This window comes from Oncorhynchus gorbuscha, linkage group LG17, assembly GCF_021184085.1.
Source record: "Oncorhynchus gorbuscha isolate QuinsamMale2020 ecotype Even-year linkage group LG17, OgorEven_v1.0, whole genome shotgun sequence".
NCBI lineage: Eukaryota > Metazoa > Chordata > Actinopteri > Salmoniformes > Salmonidae > Oncorhynchus > Oncorhynchus gorbuscha.
Genome location: NC_060189.1, coordinates 42,292,955 through 42,314,970, shown reverse-complemented (window position 1 = coordinate 42,314,970; position 22,016 = coordinate 42,292,955). Strand labels below are relative to the sequence as shown.

The 22,016-nt window shown below is 43.4% G+C and overlaps 2 protein-coding genes across 2 annotated transcripts; one reads left to right on the top strand and one right to left on the bottom strand.

The window, feature by feature from the left end:
- Positions 1–416: 416 nt before the first annotated feature.
- si:ch73-242m19.1 lies at positions 417–20,722 on the bottom strand. Its single transcript, XM_046308156.1, has 30 exons — positions 20,312–20,722; positions 19,957–20,140; positions 19,684–19,797; positions 19,277–19,471; positions 17,253–17,397; positions 16,974–17,125; positions 16,652–16,804; positions 16,171–16,272; positions 15,741–15,905; positions 15,540–15,616; positions 15,288–15,429; positions 14,710–14,997; positions 9,498–9,863; positions 9,044–9,250; positions 8,687–8,814; positions 8,308–8,578; positions 7,890–8,092; positions 5,202–5,354; positions 4,494–4,587; positions 4,179–4,313; positions 3,986–4,092; positions 3,772–3,883; positions 3,621–3,670; positions 3,234–3,410; positions 2,906–3,023; positions 2,116–2,290; positions 1,797–1,935; positions 1,417–1,567; positions 1,154–1,249; positions 417–940 (listed from the first exon to the last, which is right to left on the bottom strand). Exons 1-30 carry the CDS (start codon positions 20,449–20,451, stop codon positions 725–727), a joined length of 4,755 nt encoding a protein of 1,584 aa, XP_046164112.1. The 5' UTR covers positions 20,452–20,722; the 3' UTR covers positions 417–724.
- LOC124001126 lies at positions 11,443–14,208 on the top strand. The gene is made up of 2 exons (XM_046307700.1): positions 11,443–11,577; positions 13,125–14,208. The coding sequence occupies exons 1-2, from the start codon at positions 11,500–11,502 to the stop codon at positions 13,752–13,754; spliced, it is 708 nt and encodes a 235-aa protein (XP_046163656.1). The 5' UTR covers positions 11,443–11,499; the 3' UTR covers positions 13,755–14,208.
- Positions 20,723–22,016: the final 1,294 nt, after the last annotated feature.

Genomic DNA, 22,016 nt, shown 5'->3' with positions numbered 1-22,016 from the left:
CAATGTAGAAGCATGAGACCCACTGAGCTACATATTAACGATGAGACGACATCATCTCACAGTCAGGATTAATAAACAAGGAACAATCATTTCTATGTGAAAGTTTGTTAATGTCGCTGTTGCTTATCCCCCCCATACACATATTGAGCAGATGTTATTGCGGGCGTAGTGAAATGCTTGTGTCCCTAGCTCCAACAGTGCAGTAGTATCTAACGATTCCCAACAACACAATACAATCTAAAAGTAAAAGAATGGAATTAAGAAATATATAAGAAATATGTATTGCATGGTATGTCAGAATGTCACATCAAGTAAAAACGTTTTCATGGGCAATACTAACTAACCTGTAGAGTCTTGAGAAGTGCCTGTGGATCTTCGTGGTATTGATCTGTTCCACCCCTAGCTGTCGCCTTCCCCAGCTCTCCTTAAACACCTCCAGCTGTTTGGTGAGGAGCAGGAAACCCTTTAACACAGACAGCACCTGGAGAGGGTCCTGGAGGGGAGCAGAGGAGATCCCCTTCTCTTCTTCATCAACACTGTCATCCACACTGCTACCATCCTCCTAGTATTAAAGACACAATACTGTCAGCCAGTGCAACAAAAATAAAACTGTTCACAGCGTTGCTTACATGGTGCTTTTGCTGCCGGTAAACATAGATGTTACATACATGTTTAGGCCTACATGTGTTTTGAATGCAACTATGTACCTAGTAACCCATATATTTTAACACACCCCAAAGAAAAGACCTTCTAACACGTATGTAAATATACTTCCTCGGGCTTTCCACGTGAGTCCCCCCCCCGCCTTGTTGTCATGGAGACGTAGCGGTGCTGCCCCTCTCCCTCCGCTGTTCAGGACATCCTCCATTAGTAGAGACACACCCAGGATCGCTCCATTGGCCTCCATCCTGCTGCGGTCACCCAGCCCACTCAGACACAGCTGGATTACAAGCAGCATAAGACCCCATGAGCACCCACAATATAGTCATTTAGCATCGTAGATACTCTTATCCAGAGCAGCTTACAATGCATTCAACCAAAATAGATAAAACAATCACTATCGCGATCATTTCTAGTTGCCTCTTTTTTGCTAAATCACTTGCTAGTAAGAACGGAAAAACAAGAAATATCATAAAAGAGAGTGGAAGTCTACCTGCATGCAGTACTCAATGGGTGGGATGCCCCAAATGTCTACAGAGTGCAACCCATGACACACCAGAAAACTTCTCCATGGGTACATCCTTTGAGCCTAGAGAGCACAAATACATGATGACCTCACAATTGTCTAAGAGTACAACCCTGCCTGAGCAGTAGAAAACTATCAAAAGTAGCATTACCTATACTGTGTTTCCCATTTACTCTGGATAGTAACGCAAACACTGTCTGGGCTTCAGAAGTGTAAACTTTATAACAAACCCGGGGGCTGTAAGGCTCCATTGGCTCTGGTAAAGACAGTAGAGAACTGTGATTGGTTCTGACGCTGTCACTCAGCGCAGGGAGGGCGTGTCCCATGTTGTCACTCACGCTCTGATAGGCTACGATGTTACCAGAGGAGAGAAACGCCTCTCTGAGAGAGAGAGAGAGCATATCAAATACTTTGTGTTTTCACTTTTGATCTCCATTGGTCCCATTGAACTGATTTAGCTAAATCAAGCTCAAGCGTTTGAAAGTTGTTGACACATAATGTATTTGACCAAGGTCTGGTTCTTATGCTAGGAACCCTCCTACTCCATTACACTTATCGAAACCAGCTCACTGATGGTATATATCAACATCTTCTACCTTTCTCCACTCACCTGATGAGATGCCTCACAGCGGTGTCGTACTGCAAGAAGAGCACGTGTCTCCGTAGTTGAAGCAGGCGACCCACAGCCTCAGGGCTACCAGGGTCACAAAGAGAGTCAACCTGTTTCTGGATCTCCCACAGCTCCGCACCTTAACAATAACAGCATGGTCATTTAGCGGATGCTTTCCTCCAATGTGACTTACAGAACTGTAAACAGTGACACAGATAGTATATGTGTTCGATGCGGGGAAATCAAACTCACAATCCTGCACCATGATTTAACCCACTGAGGCATTGGAACCACGGGTCTGTTTATGACTAATGCATACCGATGCCTTCAGCGCCGCCCCAGTCAGCTGTAAGCTCTCCCCCTCCTGCTCCTCCTCCTCTCTTGGAGCTGAAGACTCCTGGGTTCCCCAGTCGGGCGAAACTGACCAGGTAATAGATGATGTCGTGCAGGGCAGAGACTATCTCCAGACTATGGTGAAGAGCCCGGCAACATGCCTGTAATGCAACAAAAGGAAACCAGTTCAAGATAAAGATCAATGTGCTCTATGCCGAGATCACCAACTAGATTCAGCCAAAGGCTGATTTAAAAAAACAAAATTTGCGGTTGGTCGGGGGGCCCGGAATGTAATTACAAATCATTTGTAGACTGCAAATTGACCACAATAAACCCAAACAGATTTCATATTTGACTAAAAGATAACGATTTCAAACCTTGCTCACGTTTGCATACGATCACGTGTCTCTCTGTTATGAGTGGGAGTACTTGGGAACAGATTTCCTAAATTAAAATCACTTGGAGTTGATTTCCTGGTGTTTCTACAGTCTTTTATGTCCACCAAATAAAAATGTCAAATTTAAAATAAAGAAATCCTCCGAAAACGTATGTGGCCAAATAAAACCGCCAGTTAGGAAACCCTGCTCTAGAGTCTTACAAACATTCCATTGTTCTGGATTTAGTTTTCATTTGCATACAGGAAAGATAGACAGAGATGTAGCAAGGCCATGGTTTTGTTTTTTGACTGATATCACAAAATCTCATTTGAATCCACATGCATGTGTCTGTGTCCATCTGTAGGTTAACACAATGTAAAGCAGGTTAGAACCTCTCACCGAGTCCTCCAGGGTTCTGAACATGAGGAGAACCTCAGTGTAGTGGGGGAGGAACCACAGGTTGAGGAACATTCTGCCGTCGGCTGACAGCAGGCGCCTAGGACGCCGCTGGAACTTCCTGTCCAACCAAGTGGAACAAAAATCATCTCTGAGCAAATACACTACCACAGGGTGTCTTCACACTCCTAAAATATTCGCTCTGTCAACATATGCAAGGTTTTCTGAAGCAAGTATTCTTATATGATCATTGATGTAGTGGATGTTTACCCACCTATTTTTTTTACCACTACATTTCATGCTACAAAACGCTCTCTCACACTGGTCTTACCTGGGGTCAGGGCGAACACCTAGACCTGAGTCCATATCGCTTTTCAACTCATGGTCCTGGCCAATCAGGAAGTGGGACTGGCGGATGTCTGGCAGCTCGTCCAGTAAGGTGGTCAGGCTGTGGTACAGGCATATGATCTGCCCTCTCACACAACACTGGGACATGCGCAAACTGAATCTAGGAAAAAGTTGACAGACACAGACAACATGTTACAGGTACACCTGGAGGAAAGTCAGACTTCAGGGAAATAAAGTCCCCAAAATGTGATGAAACAAATCGGGTCTCCTGTGAATAAACACTTCCAAATGAGTCATGCTAGGAAGCTTCACTTTAGCATGTCTGAACATGGCAATCATGATCGTCAACTTCTACTACAGATGTACATACTTTCGACAGAACTCAATAATCAGCCACCTCTTGATTTTTGCTACTTCATCCTGCGGTGAAAGAGAAGGTCATGAAGGTAAACAATCAAACAGTAATATCTGAGATCCAACATAACCCCTGCACCCTCTGACCTCTATGACATTTCACTTACAGGGTTCATCATCACAACACCCATGATCTGTCTCCTCTTTACGAAAGAGTTCAACATCTCATCTCGTGGACCCACTTTCTCCAGCTGGATGGAGACAAACGCCTCGGTCAGCCTGAACAAACACAACAGTCAAATCACATGACATAATAATGATATTTAACTGTAATAATATTGATAATTACAAAACATGGCCATCATTGACCCTCCAACTCACCTCTCCCTGGTTCCTGCACCAGTTATCTTTGGTTCACTTGTATCTTTGCGAACTTTGGGACCCTGCTTAGCTAAGGAGCTTGCATCGCCACTAGAACAAAGAACCGCCTAAATCAAAGAGAGAGAAAGAGAAGTAATTTGATCCCAGCAAACAGGCCACTGGATTAAAGTATATGTGTAGTGATGTAAGGTACCCCTGGAGAGCCTGTGAAAGTCTCTGACCAATAACATAGACACGCCTGCTTCACTGCACCAATCAGAGCGTTCTTCTGAGTCACCTGACAGGCCAGGGTCACCTGCAGGTTCTCTATGGCTGACCTATTCATGAGCTGAAGAGAGAAGACCGGGACTGAGGTGACCCCTATAAGATCAAGTGTGAATCATAATGGGTCACAGCTATAATATCGCTTCATGAAAAGGCAGGACTCTCTCTTGACATTGATTTACACAAAAGGTTGTGGCCTCTTATCTCAACTCTGAATCAGGCCCAAAGTCTCAGTTGACCTTACATGCACTACTGTCTCTTCAGAGTAGAAGCTGAATTTTCCAATCTGGTTCTCATCAAGCTCCTGGATGCTCAGTGGGAACTTAGATGGAGTGTACCTACAGGAGTCGGGAATAACAAACGTAAGAATATAGCTGCGAGCAGCAATAAATAGGGTTCACAGGATGACAGAGAGGACACGTGATCAGATGGATAACAAAGCCAGCGCTCTATCATGTAGGAACTCGTGAGTCTAAATGCAACATCTGGAGTTAATTTGAATACCTCAGCCATCCTCTGACCAATCCCTTAGCTTTTCTCAAACTAAGTTAAGACATGTACCATTGGCCTACAATCAGAATTTGGTGTCATTTGGTCTATGGTTCATGAGAAGAAGATTTTTGAAGTATTTCTTGCATATTTGAGCAAATTAGCGTATAGTGTGGTATAGTGTGGTCATTTCAATGCATCAACGTTATTTTCTCAAACTCTTTAGGAGTTATTATTGTGAGGAGTCCAAAGACCAAATGTGGAGGGAATATGACTTTTAGTCCATGAGAAGAAGGTTTTTTATGATTGTTTTAAGCATTAGCGTTACATTGTCAAAAAAGTGAATTGTTAATAGTTCCCTTATTTATCAAGACCTACTGTAGATATACAATTGACTAAGAAAGAAAAAGAAGGTAGCTGCACATCTATCTATGTTAGCAGCGTAACAGGGTAAGGAGGGTACCTGTCCAAACAGCTGTCGTCCTGCAGTAGTGCCGTAACAAACAGAGGTCTATGCTCTGCCTTGTCTCTCTGGACAGCAAACTCAAACTGCTCGGGGCGCACATACAGGTGGAACTCATCAAAGCCCAGCTCCAGAGCTTGTGTTTTGTATAACCTAGGAGAGCCAGACCATAATATAAACACTACAGAATAGACATTTTATACCATAAACACATTTAGTAACACTCACCTCAAAGCCTGCAAATACAGTGACGATAATCTCAGCGTAATGTAGTTTCAAATCAAATTTCCTGCAATTATATGCATTTTGCCATGGCTAATGCTGTGTTCCTCTGCTCAAACGTTATAACAAAATCAATGGGCATGTGGGTTGAATGCCCTTTTTAAAATGTTATTCTCCCTGACTGTCTAGCTTTTCTTTGGTTGTTAGTTCTCAAAGATGGTATCATTAAATAAATACACTACCGTTCAAAAGTTTGGGTTCACTTAGAAATGCCCTTGTTTTTGAAAGAAAAGCATTTTTTTCGTCCATTAAAATAATATCAAATTGATCAGAAATACAGTGTAGACATTGTTAAATGTGTAAATGACTATTGTAGCTGGAAACGGCTGATTTTTTAATGGAATATATACATAGGCGTACAGAGGCCCATTATCAGCAACTCAGCAAATTATCACTCCTGTGTTCCAATGGCACGTTGTGTTAGCTAATCTAAGTTGATCATTTTAAAAGGCTAATTGATCATTTGAAAACACTTTTGCAATTATGTTGGCACAGCTGAAAAGTGTTGTACTGATTAAAGAAACAATAAAACTGGCCTTTTTTAGACTAGTTGAGTATCTGGAGCATCAGCATTTGTGGGTTCAATGACAGGCTCAAAATGGACAGAAGCAAAGAACTTTCTTCTGGAACTCGTCAGTCTATTCCTGTTCTGAAAAATTCCATGCGAGAAATTGCCAAGAAAGAAATCTCGTACAACGCTGTGTACAGTACTACTCCCTTCACAGAACAGCGCAAACTGTTTCTAACCAGAATAGAAAGAGGAGTGGGAGGCCCCGGTGCACAACTGAGCAAGAGGACAAGTACCATAGAGTGTCTAGTTTGAGAAACAGACGCCTCACAAGTCAACTGGCAGCTTCATTAAAATTAAATAGTACCAGCAAAACACCAGTCTCAACGTCAACACAATAATGAAGACGTGACTCCAGGATGCTGGCCTTCTAGGCAGAGTTGCAAAGAAAAAGCCATATCTCAGACTGGCAAATAAAAGATTAAGATCACAGACACTGGGCAGAGGAAGATTGGAAAAAAGTGTTATGGACAGATGGATCTAAGTTTGAGGCGGTCGGATCACAAAGAAGAACTTTGTGAGACGCAGAAAAAATGAGAAGATTCTGGAGAAATGTTTGACGCCATCTGTCAAGCATGGTGGAGGCAATGTGATGGTCTGGGGGAGCTTTGGTGGTGGTAAAGTGAGAGATTTGTACAGGGTAAAAGGGATCTTGAAGAAGGAAGGCTATCACTCCATTTTGCAACGCCATGCCATACCCTGTGGACTTAATTGGAGACAATTTCCTCCTACAACAAGACAATGACTACAACAAGACAAGGACCCAGCTCCAAACTATGCAATAACTATTTAGGGAAGAAGCAGTCAGCTGGTATTCTGTCTACAATGGAGTGGCCAGCACAGTCACCGGATCTCAACCCTATTGAGCTATTGTCAAGCCCATCCAACTTGTGGGCGGTGCTTCAGGAAGCATGGGGTGAAATCTCTTCAGATTACCTCAACAAATTGACAACTAGAATGCCAAAGGTCTGCAAGGCTGTAATTGCTGCAAATGGAGGATTCTTTGACGAAAGCAAAGTTTGAAGGACACAATTATTATTTCAATTAAAAATCATTATTTATAACCTTGTCAACGTCTTGACTATATGTCCTATTAATTCTGCAACTCATTTCATGTATGTTTTCATGGAAAACAAGGACATTTCTAAGTGACCCCAAACTTTTGAACGGTAGTGTATATATATATATATATATTGTTCAATATCTTTTCTGCATGCTTTCTGGCCTTGAAGCTGATACGTAAAGCTGCTCTTGCTAGTATCACTGCAAGAGCATTGTGCGTGTTTCTTATTTTTTCTCATCTTATTCAACTGTTACCATGCACCTGCAAAAAAAAGATAGCTCAGATTTGCGAGTGCCTTTCGAATTTTGGTCATTTAGGTTGACCCTGAAAACTGTTTTTCCATCCCGAAAATCACCACTTAGACGGCTCGCCTAAGAATTTTCATTACAGAAAAAAAACTTGAATTAGCTCTAATGACTGTAATTTCCTTCATATTAAAGGGATAGTTTGAGAATTTGGCAATGAAGCCCTTTATCTACTTCCTCAAAGTCGGATGAACAAGAATAGCTAGCATGCTAACTGTTCCTGTAGACTTTCAGTCATTGCGCTGAAGCTAGTAAGCATTGGCTCATGAAACTATCTCAAACTTCCATCATACTGGACGCAGAGACATAAAAATGGTATCCACGGTGGTAGTCTGCTGGAGCTAGCAATATTCATAAAATAATAATAATAACATTCAGAATTTAAAAAAAGATTTACAAATCGCAGACCCCTTGCAGTACATACCCCTGAAATAACTAACTACAATCAATATAGGAAGAATCAACTCAACTGTGCCAGATGTGCAGTCTCTGCTGCTGACTCCATAAGGCGATGGCGGATGGTGACTAACTCCAGCAGCTTGGCGAAGGTTTCCACAGCAAAGAACTGTTTCTCCTTCCCCTGCTTCATGTCCTGCTCCTCAGCCGATCTGATCAGAGAGACCCCCAACGCTCGGACCAGGGAGGGGTCCTCCATGAAAAAATCTGAAAACAACTGGAGCGAAAGAAAAAAAATCTGCTGCGATCAGTTTGCAATCATTGCACATAACAATATTGATATAGATTCCGTCAATTAAGAAAATATAATTTTTACAATTAGAACTTCTCAAGTGGCAGGTGTAGCATATCAGTGTGAGGGAGATACTCGACTCCCTCGAATGTGAGGGAGATACTCGACTCCCTCGAATGTGAGGGAGATACTCGACTCACATCCTTTTGAGTTTGAGAGCTATAGTAGGCCCCGGGAGGATCCAGGGAGTGCCAGTGCTGCAGAGCCCGCTGTAGGAGTCTCTGTTCCAGGGTGACTCTCTCAGTCACCCCCTTGGCACGGTGGAGCTGGCAGAGCTCAGTGTGAGCCTGGGTCAGGGCCTGGTACATTTCAGAGGCCAGGCTTAGGGAGTGGTGCACCTCCAGAAGGAACACATTCATCAGGGCAGGACTGGTAACAAGAGGACAGACAGGCAGGGGTGTGCGCACACATTTTTACATTAGCTATTTAATTATACTGTTTAACATGTTAGTCTGCTTTGAGGTGACATCACATTACACTGTGATCAGTCTATAATTCATTGGTAGAACTACGACTTGCCTGCCACCACCGAGGGACACCAGATGTTTGGCCACATAGTTAGGAGGAAGACCATAGTCACAAGGAGTAGCTTCCTGTCCCTGACCTCCTCTCCACACCCGGTGGAGGTATTGCCGCTGACAATCTATCTAATAGTCAACATAACACAGTTAGAGAGACCTTTAGAACACATGGCATGGAAAAGTGAATATATATTTGACTTCAAAACCTTTTGCTTTTATTGGCTTTGCTAATGGGCTATCCCGGCCAATAGTTTATTAATGGTCCTTCAAGCCAGATACACCTGTTATGATTCAACTCTCCACACTGGCATCAATAGCTCTCTAGGCTGTGCCACAATTCTTCAGAAACAATTACTTGGTTGTCCAGCACGGCTCTGATGAGTTGCTGGTGTGTCTGCATGCAGACCATCTCTGCCCGGTAGGCCTGAACAAAGTACTCTGCTCCCATGTCCAGGTGTAGCCGAGGCCTTCTGTGCATGATGTCTGTGATGACCTGAGCCAAGGGGAACCTCTCCTCTGGTCCTGTCACATGCTGGTATGCCTCCATATAGCAGTTCAACAACTGGAAATTAACAGAGGGGGCATGGTTCACATAATGACACACAATATACTAGACTTAAAATAAATTGATTATCACCTGGGTCGTGTTCATTAGGCATCAATGAGAAGAAAACAGACTGAAACAGGGAGGGACTAAATGTACATGTCCAATGAGAAATGTGAATTTTTGTTTTCCGTTTCAGAACATTTTAAGATGTTTTCTGTTACGTGCCCTAATGAACACGGCCCCGTTCAGCATATTTGCTAACCTGCACTTTGCTCTCCAAAAAAGCAGCTTCGCACGTCCACAGGTCTAGGAGAACTGCAACTCTATCCACATCTGTCTGAGCCCAGGCAGAGTGGAGGTCTGTCGCTGCAGAGCTAGGTGACCTCTCAGACTGACCCTTGACCCTGCTGCCCTCAGACTGGCCCTTGACCCTCCAACTACTCCTCTGGATGTAGTGCGAGCCCAGAAGAATCAGTGTGTCTTCCAGCTCCTCCAGGTCCTTCAGAGCCACGTCATACACCACATAGAACCCTCGCTGGTCCTGGGTGTGGACATATCTCTCCTCAGTGGTGTAGAAATCATGAAGATTCTCCACCTCTGGGTACTCCATGAACTCGGAACAGTGAACCTGTAGTCACAGTAAAACCGATATCAATTCCCTAAAGAAACTTTGACATAGCAGACGCACTCGCTCAATCACTCACTTACGCACTCGCTCAATCACTCACTTACTCTCTCACACACACACACACACACACACACACACACACACACACACACACACACACACACACACACACACACACACACACACACACACACACACACACACACACACACACACACACACACACACACACACACACACACACACGGGCGGCAGGTAGCCTAGCGGTTAAGAGCGTCGGGCCAGTAACCAAAGGGTTTCTGTTTCGAGTCCCTAAGCTGACTATGTAAAAAAATCTGTCTATGTGCCCTTGAGCAAGGCACTTAAACCCTAATTGCTCCTGTAAGTTGCTCTGGAGGAGAGTGTCTGCTAAATGACTAATATTTACATCACAACTTCTGCTACCAGACTCTTATTATGATTGCACAATTAAACACAATTAAACACTTGCCCCCCCCAAAACACGTGTAAATATTGGACGATGCTTAGAAAAAAGGGTTCCAAAAGGGTTCTTCGGCTGTCCCCATAGATCTTCTTTTTTCCCCCCAGTTACACCCCTTTTTGGGTTCCAGGTTGAACTCCTTTGGGTTCAATGTAGAACCCTCTGTGTAAAGGAAACTTTACATGGAACTCAAAAGGGTTCTACCTGAAACCAAAAAGGGTTATTCAAAGAGTTGGGGACAGTCAAAGAACCCTTTTATGTTCTAGATAGCACCTTTGGTTCTAAGAGTGTATCATTTGTGCTTTCCAGCATAACACTTATGCTCAAATGTTTATTCTATTCTACTGAGCCATTTACTTTGTGTTCTTATTCTTATGTGTGGTGGAAATTCTACCTTTAACTAATATTACTTTGATAGAAAACGTATTATAATAAGGAGGCTGGTCCCCGCAGGTGAGATGGAGTGAAAGCCCAAATAACAGACAGAGTACAGGAGCATCATATAGTCAAGCTACCCCATACAAGCATCTGCAAAACATGTGACCCTATGTATGTGTATGAGCCTGTTGCAAGTGGGTGAGGACAACAGGGGCCAGAATGACAGGAACCAGATATACCGTAGCTCCACGGTTCCCCCAAGTTTAACGGGGTTTAACAGAAGATTTCCCTCACATATGTTCATTATATTTTATCGCTGTTGCATTGTCAAGAAGGAACCTGCGAGAAAACACCCTGTGTAAACACCCTGTGTATCCCATACATACGACTAATAAAACGTGATCGTTCACAAGAAGTCTGGAAGTTGTGGAGAGAGTGGGGTAGGGGGTGTTGTGTTTGTACAATACTATTGTGCTGTGGTTCCAGATATTGTTAAATGAAAAACATTGGACACAAAACAACATCGACCACCTTAAATATCAGGTAATATCAGGTCCCCACTGTCCATGGAATCTTATTCATTATGATCATGAGGATTAAAACTGGTCCTAGATCAGAGAAACTCATTTGAATATGTGGCAGAAAGAAGGGAACTTTGTGGAATCGAACTCAGTCCAACACAGGACTGAGTCACTTTCAGTTTCATTTCCTGTACACTGTGGTCTTCGTGGTTAGTCCTGCCTCCTTATTGCACAACACACTCATAAACACTGTGAGATGGGTAAAATAGCTGTCATTACAGGTCTTTTAGATGTGAGGAGAGGAAGGAGAGCAGCACCACAACACCAGCAAAGCGTAAGTTACTGTAAATATAATATATTTGATGTGTTTGTTTGTGTTGTCTTGTTTGTCCATATCAGGTGTGTATACTTAAGAGCCACTGAACAGTGTGTTTTTCTGTTGCTCATGAGAAAAACACGATTTCAGTCTTAGAGGTGTGTGTGGACAGAGCCACTAAACATATTTTTCACACCAATGCAACTTCTTCTACCATAAAAGCGTTGTAAGAGATTGCCCTCTATTTATTATACAACATGCTTGAATATTTTCCTTAAAGACCCAGGGCAGTTTTTTTTTTTTCATCTCAATATCAAATCATTTCTGGGTAACAATTAAGTATCTTACTGTAATATTTTCCATTAAAATGACCCGAAAAGAAACAAACATGCTTTTTTTGTTGCAAAAAAAACAACTATTTCTCAAGCAAGAATTTTGCTAGGACTGTCTGGCAGTTGTCTGAGTGAGGGACCTAAGAGGAGGGGACTCATGGGAGGGATATTTAACCTGAAAACAAACTGTTATTGACAGAGAGTTAGAACTCTCTTTGTTATTGGTGTATTAACAATCTAAAACGCCATCCATGCAAAACCTGCTGGTTAGAAGGTCCTGGCTAAATTGTATTTTAAACAAGGCACTATTCAGAAATAACACTGAACACATTTTTCACGCGTTTATAGAGATAGTTTCATCAATATTATACAAAACACAGGTAAAGCAGAATGTTGACTACACTGGGCCTATGAAGTTCCATGGTGTGCACTATTCATCTCGAATGGCTAGATGTTCTTTACCTTTCGGCCATCAGATTTGTTACCAATGCTCCTTATAGGACACATATACTCCTCCGTAAACTGATCAAATCTGTGTACCCGTCGCAAGACCCACTGGTTTATGCTTATTTATAAAACCCTCTTAAGCCTCACTCCCCCTATCTGAGACATCTACTGCAGCCCTCATCCTCCACACACAACACCCATTCTGCCAGTCACATTCTGTTAAAGGTCCCCAAAGCACACACATCCCTGAGTCGCTCCTCTTTTCAGTTCGCTGCAGCTAGCGACTGGATTGAGCTGCAACAAAGACACTCTTACTGTCAGTTGTAGCTGTTTTGCGTGATGCATTGTTGTCTCTACCTTCCCTTTGTGCTGTTGTCTGTGCCCAATAATGTTTGTACCATGTTTTGTGCTGCTACCATGTTGTGCTGCTGCCATGTTGTTGCTATGTTGTGTTGCTACCATGCTGTGTTGTCATGTGTTGCTGCCTTGCTATGTTGTTGTCTTAGGTCTCTCTTTATTGTAGTGTTGTGTTGTCTCTCTTGTTGCGATGTGTGTTTTGTCTTATATTTATATTTATATTGTATTTATTTTTTATTTTTAATCCCAGGGCCCCGTCCCGCAGGAGGCCTTTGGCCTTTTTCTTAGGCCGTCATTGTAAATAAGAATTTGTTCTCAAAATACTTGCCTAGTTAAATAAAGGTTAAATCAAAATAAATAAATACCATATTAGGGGATTTTATTGCACACAATCACACCTACTAAAGTTCTCTAAATTTCTCTCTCAAGGGTACCACCATGGTTCGAGGTACGTTGAACACTATGGAAGATCTAAGACTCTCTGGGTTTGGTCGTCACTTGCCCAGGCATGGACTCAAGCTCCTGTTCTGGTTCGCCAAGAATTACATCGACTTTGATATCATGGGTGAAATGGTTGCAAGATACAACCCCAACGAGGGGGGCTTTGATTTCCATCCCTTCCAGAACAGACCGGAGTGGGACTACAGCAATGTGACCACAACTATATCTGTAATTACCTGCAATTTTCTGCTCCCCGATAATGTCCACCCATACTATATAGTGGGCAACCTGAATCTGGAAGAATCCAATTGCCTTCCTCAGTATGTGAGAAAAGACTTTACTGGTGACCAAGACGACAGTAACATGGACCGCCTCATCATCAGTCTGCGTCCCGACGGGACTGTGGATAAGGTTTATGTGACCCAGCATGACGATGACGGTCTGAGTTTTGACCCTGACAACACCTACCGCGTCACCAGGGGTCTGCTCAGGGACATCCGTGGCCTAAAGCTGCGTAAGTTCCTGAAACAGGCAGGCTATAGCAACCGCCAGCCAATCCTACGCATGAATGATTATGAGGACATTCTGAGTTATTTTGAAGACTTATTGAGACTGTAGTGTAGTACAGAGCTCTTTAACCATGATTCTACTGTTAATCTGATTCTGACGTGAAAGAACAGGACAGGAAAACAGCAGTATAGTTTTGCTTAGCCTTTTTCAATGTGTATTGTGTAGGTAACTGATTGTATTTTCATTGTATGCTGTTGTAACCCCCTCCTGTCTTGTTCATTGTTTTGTCCTTTAGCTTTTTCATGATGAAATCGATTTTTGAAAAAAGAAGATCTATTTAGCATTACTATGCTATTGGTAATACAAAAAATATATAAATATTTTCTATACAACATTATTGTATGTGTGTGTCTAGCGCATGCAAATCCTATGTTATGAATAGTGCCTCTTGGCTCTACCATAGTACCTTTCTGTAAAGAACAATCAGTGCAGTAAAACTGTTTTTCCTGTGTTTTGTATAATTTTGTACAACAGCAGATTAAACTAACTGTGTAAAAAAATATTTGCAAATGTGATAAATGCTATTTGAAAATACAATCTACACAGGACCTGGTTCTGCATGGGTGGAGATTCGGTGTGCCTCGTGAAATCCTCAGGCAGTATAAGTTAATAGACCAATAACAAATGGAGTTCCAAACCAGAAGAGGAACAACTGTGTGGAATGAAACAGCCCAGGGTCAGATTAGCCTGGTCCTCAGACCAGGCTGCCAGGGTTACCAGAACTGCTTGAGCTAGTGACCTCAATTGGCTGTAACTCACACACTTGGGCCCGTATTCACAAAGCGTCTCGGAGTAGAGTGTAAATACGCGAAAAACGCCATTTTGATCCTTTTTTATTTAATGCAAGTGTTTACACTGCTTTTGAGGAAAAATGTGTTGAAAGTTTAGGGTGCATTATTTTATTCACCTCTAATGGTGAGCATTTACTCACTTATTTTCTTCACCCCTACAAATCACTAATGTCATTAATGTCTCAGGTTGTACTGTAGCTGTGATGCCTTACCTTGTAGTCAACAGGAGTGTTGTGGCTGTAGAGGTGAGAGCCCAGACCTCCGACTGTCCCACTGCACCCTCTGGCCGCATTCATCCAGCTTGACTCCTCACTGGTGCTGACCAAATCACCTCCTCCTCCTCCTGCTGCCCCTCCTCCTCCTCCTCCTCCTCCTGCTGCTCTTCCTCCTCCTGCTCCTCCTCCACATGCTCCTCCTCCCTCCACACTCATCCCAGCTGTGTCAAAAGTCAGGGTTCTCTCTATGGACCTCAGGTAGTTTAGAATGCCTAGGGAGATGCGCTTTAAGGGAGAGAGGACGGGTAAGACAGCTCAGGCTCCAGAGGGAATGTCAGGGTCAATAATATGACACAGTAGATAATGGATAGCAGTTCAGCATCCCAAGAGAGGCTCACTGGGGAAGAGATGACAGCTCAGGGTTCAGTGGGCGCGACAAGAGTATAGAGAGCAGTCCCTAACAGTCTAAAAGTCTACCCTGAACCTCCCTTGTGGTCTTGTGTGGCGCTAGCTACGCCAAGGTCATCGTTTCAATTCCAGCAGCAATCACGTAAGTCTCCTTGGATGAAGCTCACCTGCAGTTCCCTGATCTTGAGGTGTCGAAGGTAGAGGAGTGACAGGTAGGCTCCCCTGGCTGTGACGGTGTCCGAGGGAACCTCTTCCCCTTCCTGGCCCTCATCCAAACCCAACAGCTGCATGCTGCTCAGGTAGCTATAGCTGGGATGAATGAGAGAGAAGGGACGCCAAATAAGCAAAAGACATTCCATTTTATTTCAATGAGACGTGGGTCTCCAAGTGATCCTATTCTGTCCTTCTTAATAATGTACCTTTCATTTACTTTCTTGACTGAAGTGGTTCTGCTCTTTGTGTTGCTTTTTTCCTGTCCTCCACATCCACTGGATTCCTAGCAGGGGAAAAAAATGCTAATTGTGGTTGGAATGAACCCAGACACAATCCATTTTACATGATGAAAAAGCATGTTATCTTTGTAGCACACATAATCACATCTCTGACTAGGTAATACATGCCTGATAAAGATTGGCATCGCTGTAAATGCTGGTCCAGATCTGCAAGGTGTTGTGTCTGTTGGTGTGTGACGATGTCAGAGATGATGAGGGCTGGATGGCCTGAGGGTCACATACCTGGGAAGCATGCTCCCTCAGGGCCTCAGTCACTACGACAGGATCTGACAGCTGGGGAGGGAGAGAGTGAGGGGAGAGAGAGAGAGAGAGAGAGAGAGAGAGAGAGAGAGAGAGAGAGAGAGAGAGAGAGAGAGAGAGAGAGAGAGAGAGAGAGAGAGAGAGCGAGAGCGAGAAATAGGTGTCACTGTGAGTATGCAAAATAACACGATTGAAAATAATTGTAGTTAGCCCATACTTCGATACACGATACAAACTATAGAGATGAACGTTAATAGGTCATTTATAAAATCCCTCCTTTAGGTGTTAGACTGTTTACCTGGAGAAACCTGCGGTGAGTCCTGAGCAACTCATCATAAGACTGGAGCTCCTTCAGCTTGGTGACAAGTTTCTGTTGCCAGGGATCCCGTTTGGGCTTCACCTGTTTTGTTAGTGTTTAGTCAGAAAACAAACATTAGGGATGGGATTTAAGGGTTTTGGGCACTGGTCAGCCGGGCTAGTAGGCTGCAATTTGTTTTTAGCCTAGGTCCAAAATCTGTGCCATGCCATATTTGCTAATACAACATTTTACTAGTTTGGCACATTTTCTTCTAGCCCAGTCTGAAAAGTACTAGCCTCTGGATAAAGGGCTAGCTCAATTTCCATCCCTTATATATCAGCGTTCCTGACACCTTTTCTCCAATCATCTCTGAACTAACTTGTTAGCACTTCAAGTGTTATAAAACCAAGTACTATGCAGGACAAGGATTGACAGGAGAGAGATCACGACAGAGACCGGGACAATCCCTCTCTCTCCAGACCTGAATGTATGGTATCCAGTTAGCACTCTTCCTCAGAGCCATGGTGCTCCTCTTCGTCCCCCACTGTCCCTCTACAGCCTCTGTCCCATCATACTGGAGGAAGGTCTTCATCACCTCCTGCTGTCTGAAGATCACCCTGAACTCCTTTGAGATCTGACCAACAAACAAAGGACCAGATTCCGAGTTGAGGTTAAATGCGAACAGCTCAGAACGTTCGCACAACTTATTCATTGACGCCAATGAGTAAAGTACGTGCGGATCTACACCAAGAGAAGTACACGACGGACCAAATAACTTGACATGTATGTTACGACGGTACTACCATGCTGAAGAGCTCCATCTCGTCTGCAGTGTTCCGGACGTTTCGGGTGTCGTAGGGCAAACGGAAGTAGGAGACCAGGCTTTGTAGTTCTGGGAGGAACTCATCCAGGTTCACAGTGTGCATGGGAACTTGGTTAGCCAGTCTAAACATCCCTACAGAAAGGAACGATCACGAGCATGATTGAATCTCTTTTGTACCCACATGTAGAGTTACATTGAGTTCAAGTAAGACATTTAAATGTAGAGGTTCAATAAGGGTAAGAGTCAATGTTGGTGTTACCCTCAAGCCCAGCCAAGATTTGATCTTTATCTTCTGAAGATGTGTGGACACATTCAACCAGCACTGGGGAACTTGATGGGGACTTCCTTAATACCTCAGAAGATTCTTTATCCCTCTTCTCAGAGGCTGGGATGTAGTGGATCACCTGTAACCCATCATTATAGTGTGAGGTAACAAACAGTCTTACTTCTAAATAAATCTATTACAAGGTATTCATCCACCCATCCCAAAAGTCAACCAAGCTTTGGGGTGCATCTCAGTGGTCTAAAGTGACTTCCTCTCCTTGTCTCTTTTTCTTTATTTGCTCTAATCTAAGCTATCCTTTGATTTCAGCTACATGGCGATGAAGGAGAGGAGCCGAGTAGAGGAAGCCACTTTTAGACCATTGAGATGCAGCCATAGGATGCACCCTGAATGGTACCTTCTTCCTTGAAGCATTACTTTTGACCAGAGTCCTGTGATCCCCCCTGTTACGGGGGCTGAGTCACTGGCTTGCTGGGGCTCTCTCGTGCCGTCCCTGGGGGGGGTGCGTCACCTGGGTGGGTTGATTCACTGTTGTGGTCGGCCTGTCTGGTCCCCCCCCCCCTTGGGGTTGTACCGTGTCGGAGATCTTTGTGGGCTATACTCGGCCTTGTCTCAGGATGGTAAGTTGGTGGTTGAAGATTTCCCTCTAGTGGTGTGGGGGCTGTGCTTTGGCAAAGTGGGTGGGGTTATATCCTTCCTGTTTGGCCCTGTCCGGGGGTGTCCTCGGATGGGGCCACAGTGTCTCCTGACCCCTCCTGTCTCAGCCTCCAGTATTTATGCTGCAGTAGTTTATGTGTCGGGGGCTAGGGTCAGTTTGTTTATCTGGAGTACTTCTCCTGTCCTATTCAGGTGTCCTGTGTGAATCTAAGTGTGCGTTCTCTAATTCTCTCCTTCTCTCTTTCTTTCTCTCTCTCGGAGGACCTGAGCCCTAGGACCATGCCCCAGGACTACCTGACATGATGACTCCTTGCTGTCCCCAGTCCACCTGGCCATGCTGCTGCTCCAGTTTCAACTGGCCTGGGCTCTAGGACCATGTCCCAGGACTACCTGACATGAGGACTCCTTGCTGTCCCCAGTCCACCTGGCCATGCTCCTGCTCCAGTTTCAACTGTTCTGCCTTACTATTATTCAACCATGCTGGTCATTTATGAACATTTGAACATCTTGGCCACGTTCTGTTATAATCTCCACCCGGCACAGCCAGAAGAGGACTGGCCACCCCACATATGCTCTCTCTAATTCTCTCTTTCTTTCTCTCTCTCGGAGGACCTGAGCCCTAGGACCGTGCCCCAGGACTACCTGACATGATGGCTCCTTGCTGTCCCCAGTCCACCTGACTGTGCTGCTGCTCCACTTTCAACTGTTCTGCCTTATTATTATTTGACCATGCTGGTCATTTATGAACATTTGAACATCTTGGTCATGTTCTGTTATAATCTCTACCCGGCACAGCCAGAAGAGGACTGGCCACCCCACATAGCCCGGTTCCTCTCTAGGTTTCTTCCTAGGTTTTGGCCTTTCTAGGGAGTTTTTCCTAGCCACCGTGCTTTTACACCTGCATTGTTTGCTGTTTGGGGTTTTAGGCTGGGTTTCTGTACAGCACTTTGAGATATCAGCTGATGTACGAAGGGCTATATAAATAAATTTGATTAGATTAGATTTGATCCCTGGTCAAAAGTAGTGCACTATATAGTGAACAAGTTTAGATTTGGGACATACACATAGGGCAACTAGTGAAAAAGCAATGTGTTAAGTGAAAATTGTACCATCAACCTCATTGTAATCTGGCAACGAGATTTAATTTGAAACTTTTTTTCAACAATGTGCATTTCAACAAAGAGGCAACTATTTATATATTGCTTAATCTCCTCCTTATAATGCACATTGTTAAAATGATTTCACAGTGCCAGATTCCAATGAGGTTTACGGTAACTTTGGCACTTAAACACATCACTTTTGCACTACAAAAACATCGCCCATAGTCTCTCTGATGGCCTTACTGTCAGGAAGTGGTGGATGGTCTTGGAGGCATGCAGATGACAGACCAGCCAGGTGAGGTAGATGGTCACATCTTCCTGGGTGACTGTGTTGATGGGGTTGCCCCGCCCTGTCAGGAACTTCTCCCTGGAAACAGCCAGTCTCCTGGCCCGCTGGACGGCATCCTCATACTCACTGACCAGGTTTGATACCTGGGCCTGGTGGAACAGTATGGTGAAAGAACACACCCGACCTGGGTTCAAATAGTATTGGTTTTCTTTCAAATACTTTAGTGCTTGATTTAGCTTTCCTGGTGGAACACCACAGAAATCAACTGGTCATGTAAAAAGGGATTTATTGATTGATCCATTATCCTCTATTACTCATGATAAACTAAGGTGATTTATTAAATATCAACGTGCCAGGTTACCTTGTAGAAGGGATACAGCTGCTCAATGATGTGGGAGTGACGACAGAACCTTCTCCATCTCAGCATCAGCAGGTACTTGATCTGGGCCAACTGGTAGCATCGGTCTGCATAAAACTACCATAAATACATTGAGTGTACAAAACAAAACACCTTCCCAATTTTGAGTCGCACCCCCTTTTGCCCTCACAAACACCTTCAATTTGTCAGGGCAGCCGCGGGGGCCCTGAGCGTCACCAATGTGATCCCAATGACATTATAATCAGCCCAGTTTACCTGGTGCAGGAGAAGAGGCAGACTCTCAGGTGTGTACTCCAGGCTTAGGCAGCTTTGCAGCTCTCTCTGTAGCACATCAGACAGAGGCACCACTGGCAGTGCTTCTGCCACCTGAAGACCTCTCCTCAGGACCTGCTCTCTCTCCATACGAAAGTACGATACATCTTTAGGAACTGGAACTGAGCTATAGTACGATGAAAAAAAATAATATATAGAATACAATAAAATACAATAGAACATCTACAAAAAAAAGGCAGCCAGTATCAAACAGAAGAAAATCGCAATCACTGGCATTTTAACTGGGCAACTTTATTTTGCTCACAGACCTCCCTCATATCCATGTGTCCATCCATACCTGTAAGACTTGGAGGGTGTTTCCAGGGGAGATCCATTCTCCTCTATTTCAGTTCGGAGAGCTGACAGCTGGACAGACAACTCTGCTTCCATCTGCTCTACCTTGGCAGTGGAGGAAACTTTGTACACCAGCTTGGACATGATGGGATGTCCTGGATACTATATAAGTAACAAACCCCAAAAATGGTCATTTATGTACCACAGCAAAATCAGCTAAATCAAGGGGCATAACTCTATTGGTGGTGTTATCCAATCAAAACATCTCTGAGGAGAAATATGGCTGTTTGTGGGGAGGTTTATATAGAAAATGTAGAAGTTAGTTAGATTTCTCAATAGGTCTTCCAAAACAGAAAATAAACTTGCCTTAAAAAGTGAATCATTGGCTCCTGAAAACAACTCCAAACTGGTTCCCAAGCTTGTTGTCCAGTGTCACCATGGAGACTATGGTGCCATAAAAGTCTAAACAGACCTACACATACTTTAGAACTCTAGAGGGCACCAGAACTTCAATAACGCCCCTTGATCCAACAGGATTGCAGACCTATGCAAATCGAAATTTTCTGATAGACAATGACCATATGCCAAAATGTATTTTTCAAATGTATCAATTTGTGGTAATATTTGTCTGTGCTGTTTCTTTCATTGGTGAATACACTTAATTCTTAATACACTTAATTATCTTTGAATAATTTCACTATGCTCTTGTAAAATATTTTCAGTGATGATCTTTTGAGTAGATTTTTGTTTTCCAAAAAGAATAAAGACAATTACATCACTCAATGAAATCACAATGATAAAGTTATGTTTAAATTTCCAAAGCAATGATCAGCAATTTATATAAGTCAGGTGTACCTTGCAGCAATACAGTGCAATGATTTCTTGGTGGTAGATATTTACCTACTGTACATTTCAAATACTTCATTATTCTATTATCAGCTCCCCTAGCTGGATTTAAATAGCTCAACATGCTCACTTCTCTTGGATACAGGAAAGCCGATTGGCTCCAACAGAGGATGGGCACATCCAATAAAAAATGGTCACAAGGTGCACTTCTACCAATAAATACTCAAGGACAAGGGAGTTTCATCATTCCTTTGTCACCAGCAGGAGAAGAGAGGCTGTGATAGCCTGGACTGAACTGCATGGTGACTGTGATTGTGGATGGAGAATTAACAAGAATGCAATATCCTGGTGCCCCCTTGATATCAAATCATTTTTGGGGGGAGGCAGGTAGCCTAGTGGTTAGAGCATTGGGCCAATAACCATAAAGGTTGTTGGATCAAATCCCTGAGCTGACAAAGTAAAAATCTGTAAAAACCCACTGTTTCTCAGTAGGCTGTCATTGTAAATAAGACCTTGTTCTTAACTGACTGGTTAAATAAAAAAAACATGGATTTGTTGTTGAATTTATGAATTAAGTGTGCGTCCACACACCGTGCTGTTCCTATCACAAAAAGGCAGTACTCAGTTTTTATTTAACCATCTGGTTGCTATCAATCCCCCATTTTAAGACGGCATGTTTCCCTAGCAACCATTTTCTATAGCATGATGTCTGAGGACAAAGGACATATAGGAAATCGAATAATGTTCTTAGAATGCCCCCTTTTTGTCTTCAATCCATTTTTTGCTAGGTTACACTTGCAGTAGCGGTGGAGTATTTCAAAAAAAGAATACATGTAGAGACGGATATAAATATTCAATACAAT

Bases quoted from the DNA above. Each gene is read 5' to 3' on its own strand.
- LOC124001126 (XM_046307700.1), top strand. From the start codon at position 11,500: ATGGGTAAAATAGCTGTCATTACAGGTCTTTTAGATGTGAGGAGAGGA. The intron at 11,578-13,124 runs GTAAGTTACTGT...TTCTCTCTCAAG, and splicing joins CACCACAACACCAGCAAAGC to GGTACCACCATGGTTCGAGG.
- si:ch73-242m19.1 (XM_046308156.1), bottom strand. From the start codon at position 20,451: ATGTCCAAGCTGGTGTACAAAGTTTCCTCCACTGCCAAGGTAGAGCAG. The intron at 8,093-8,307 runs GTGAGTCGAGTA...CTTTCGCTCCAG, and splicing joins GCTCTCAAACTCAAAAGGAT to TTGTTTTCAGATTTTTTCAT. The intron at 5,355-7,889 runs GTTGAGTTGATT...TGGCTCTCCTAG, and splicing joins GAGACTGCACATCTGGCACA to GTTATACAAAACACAAGCTC.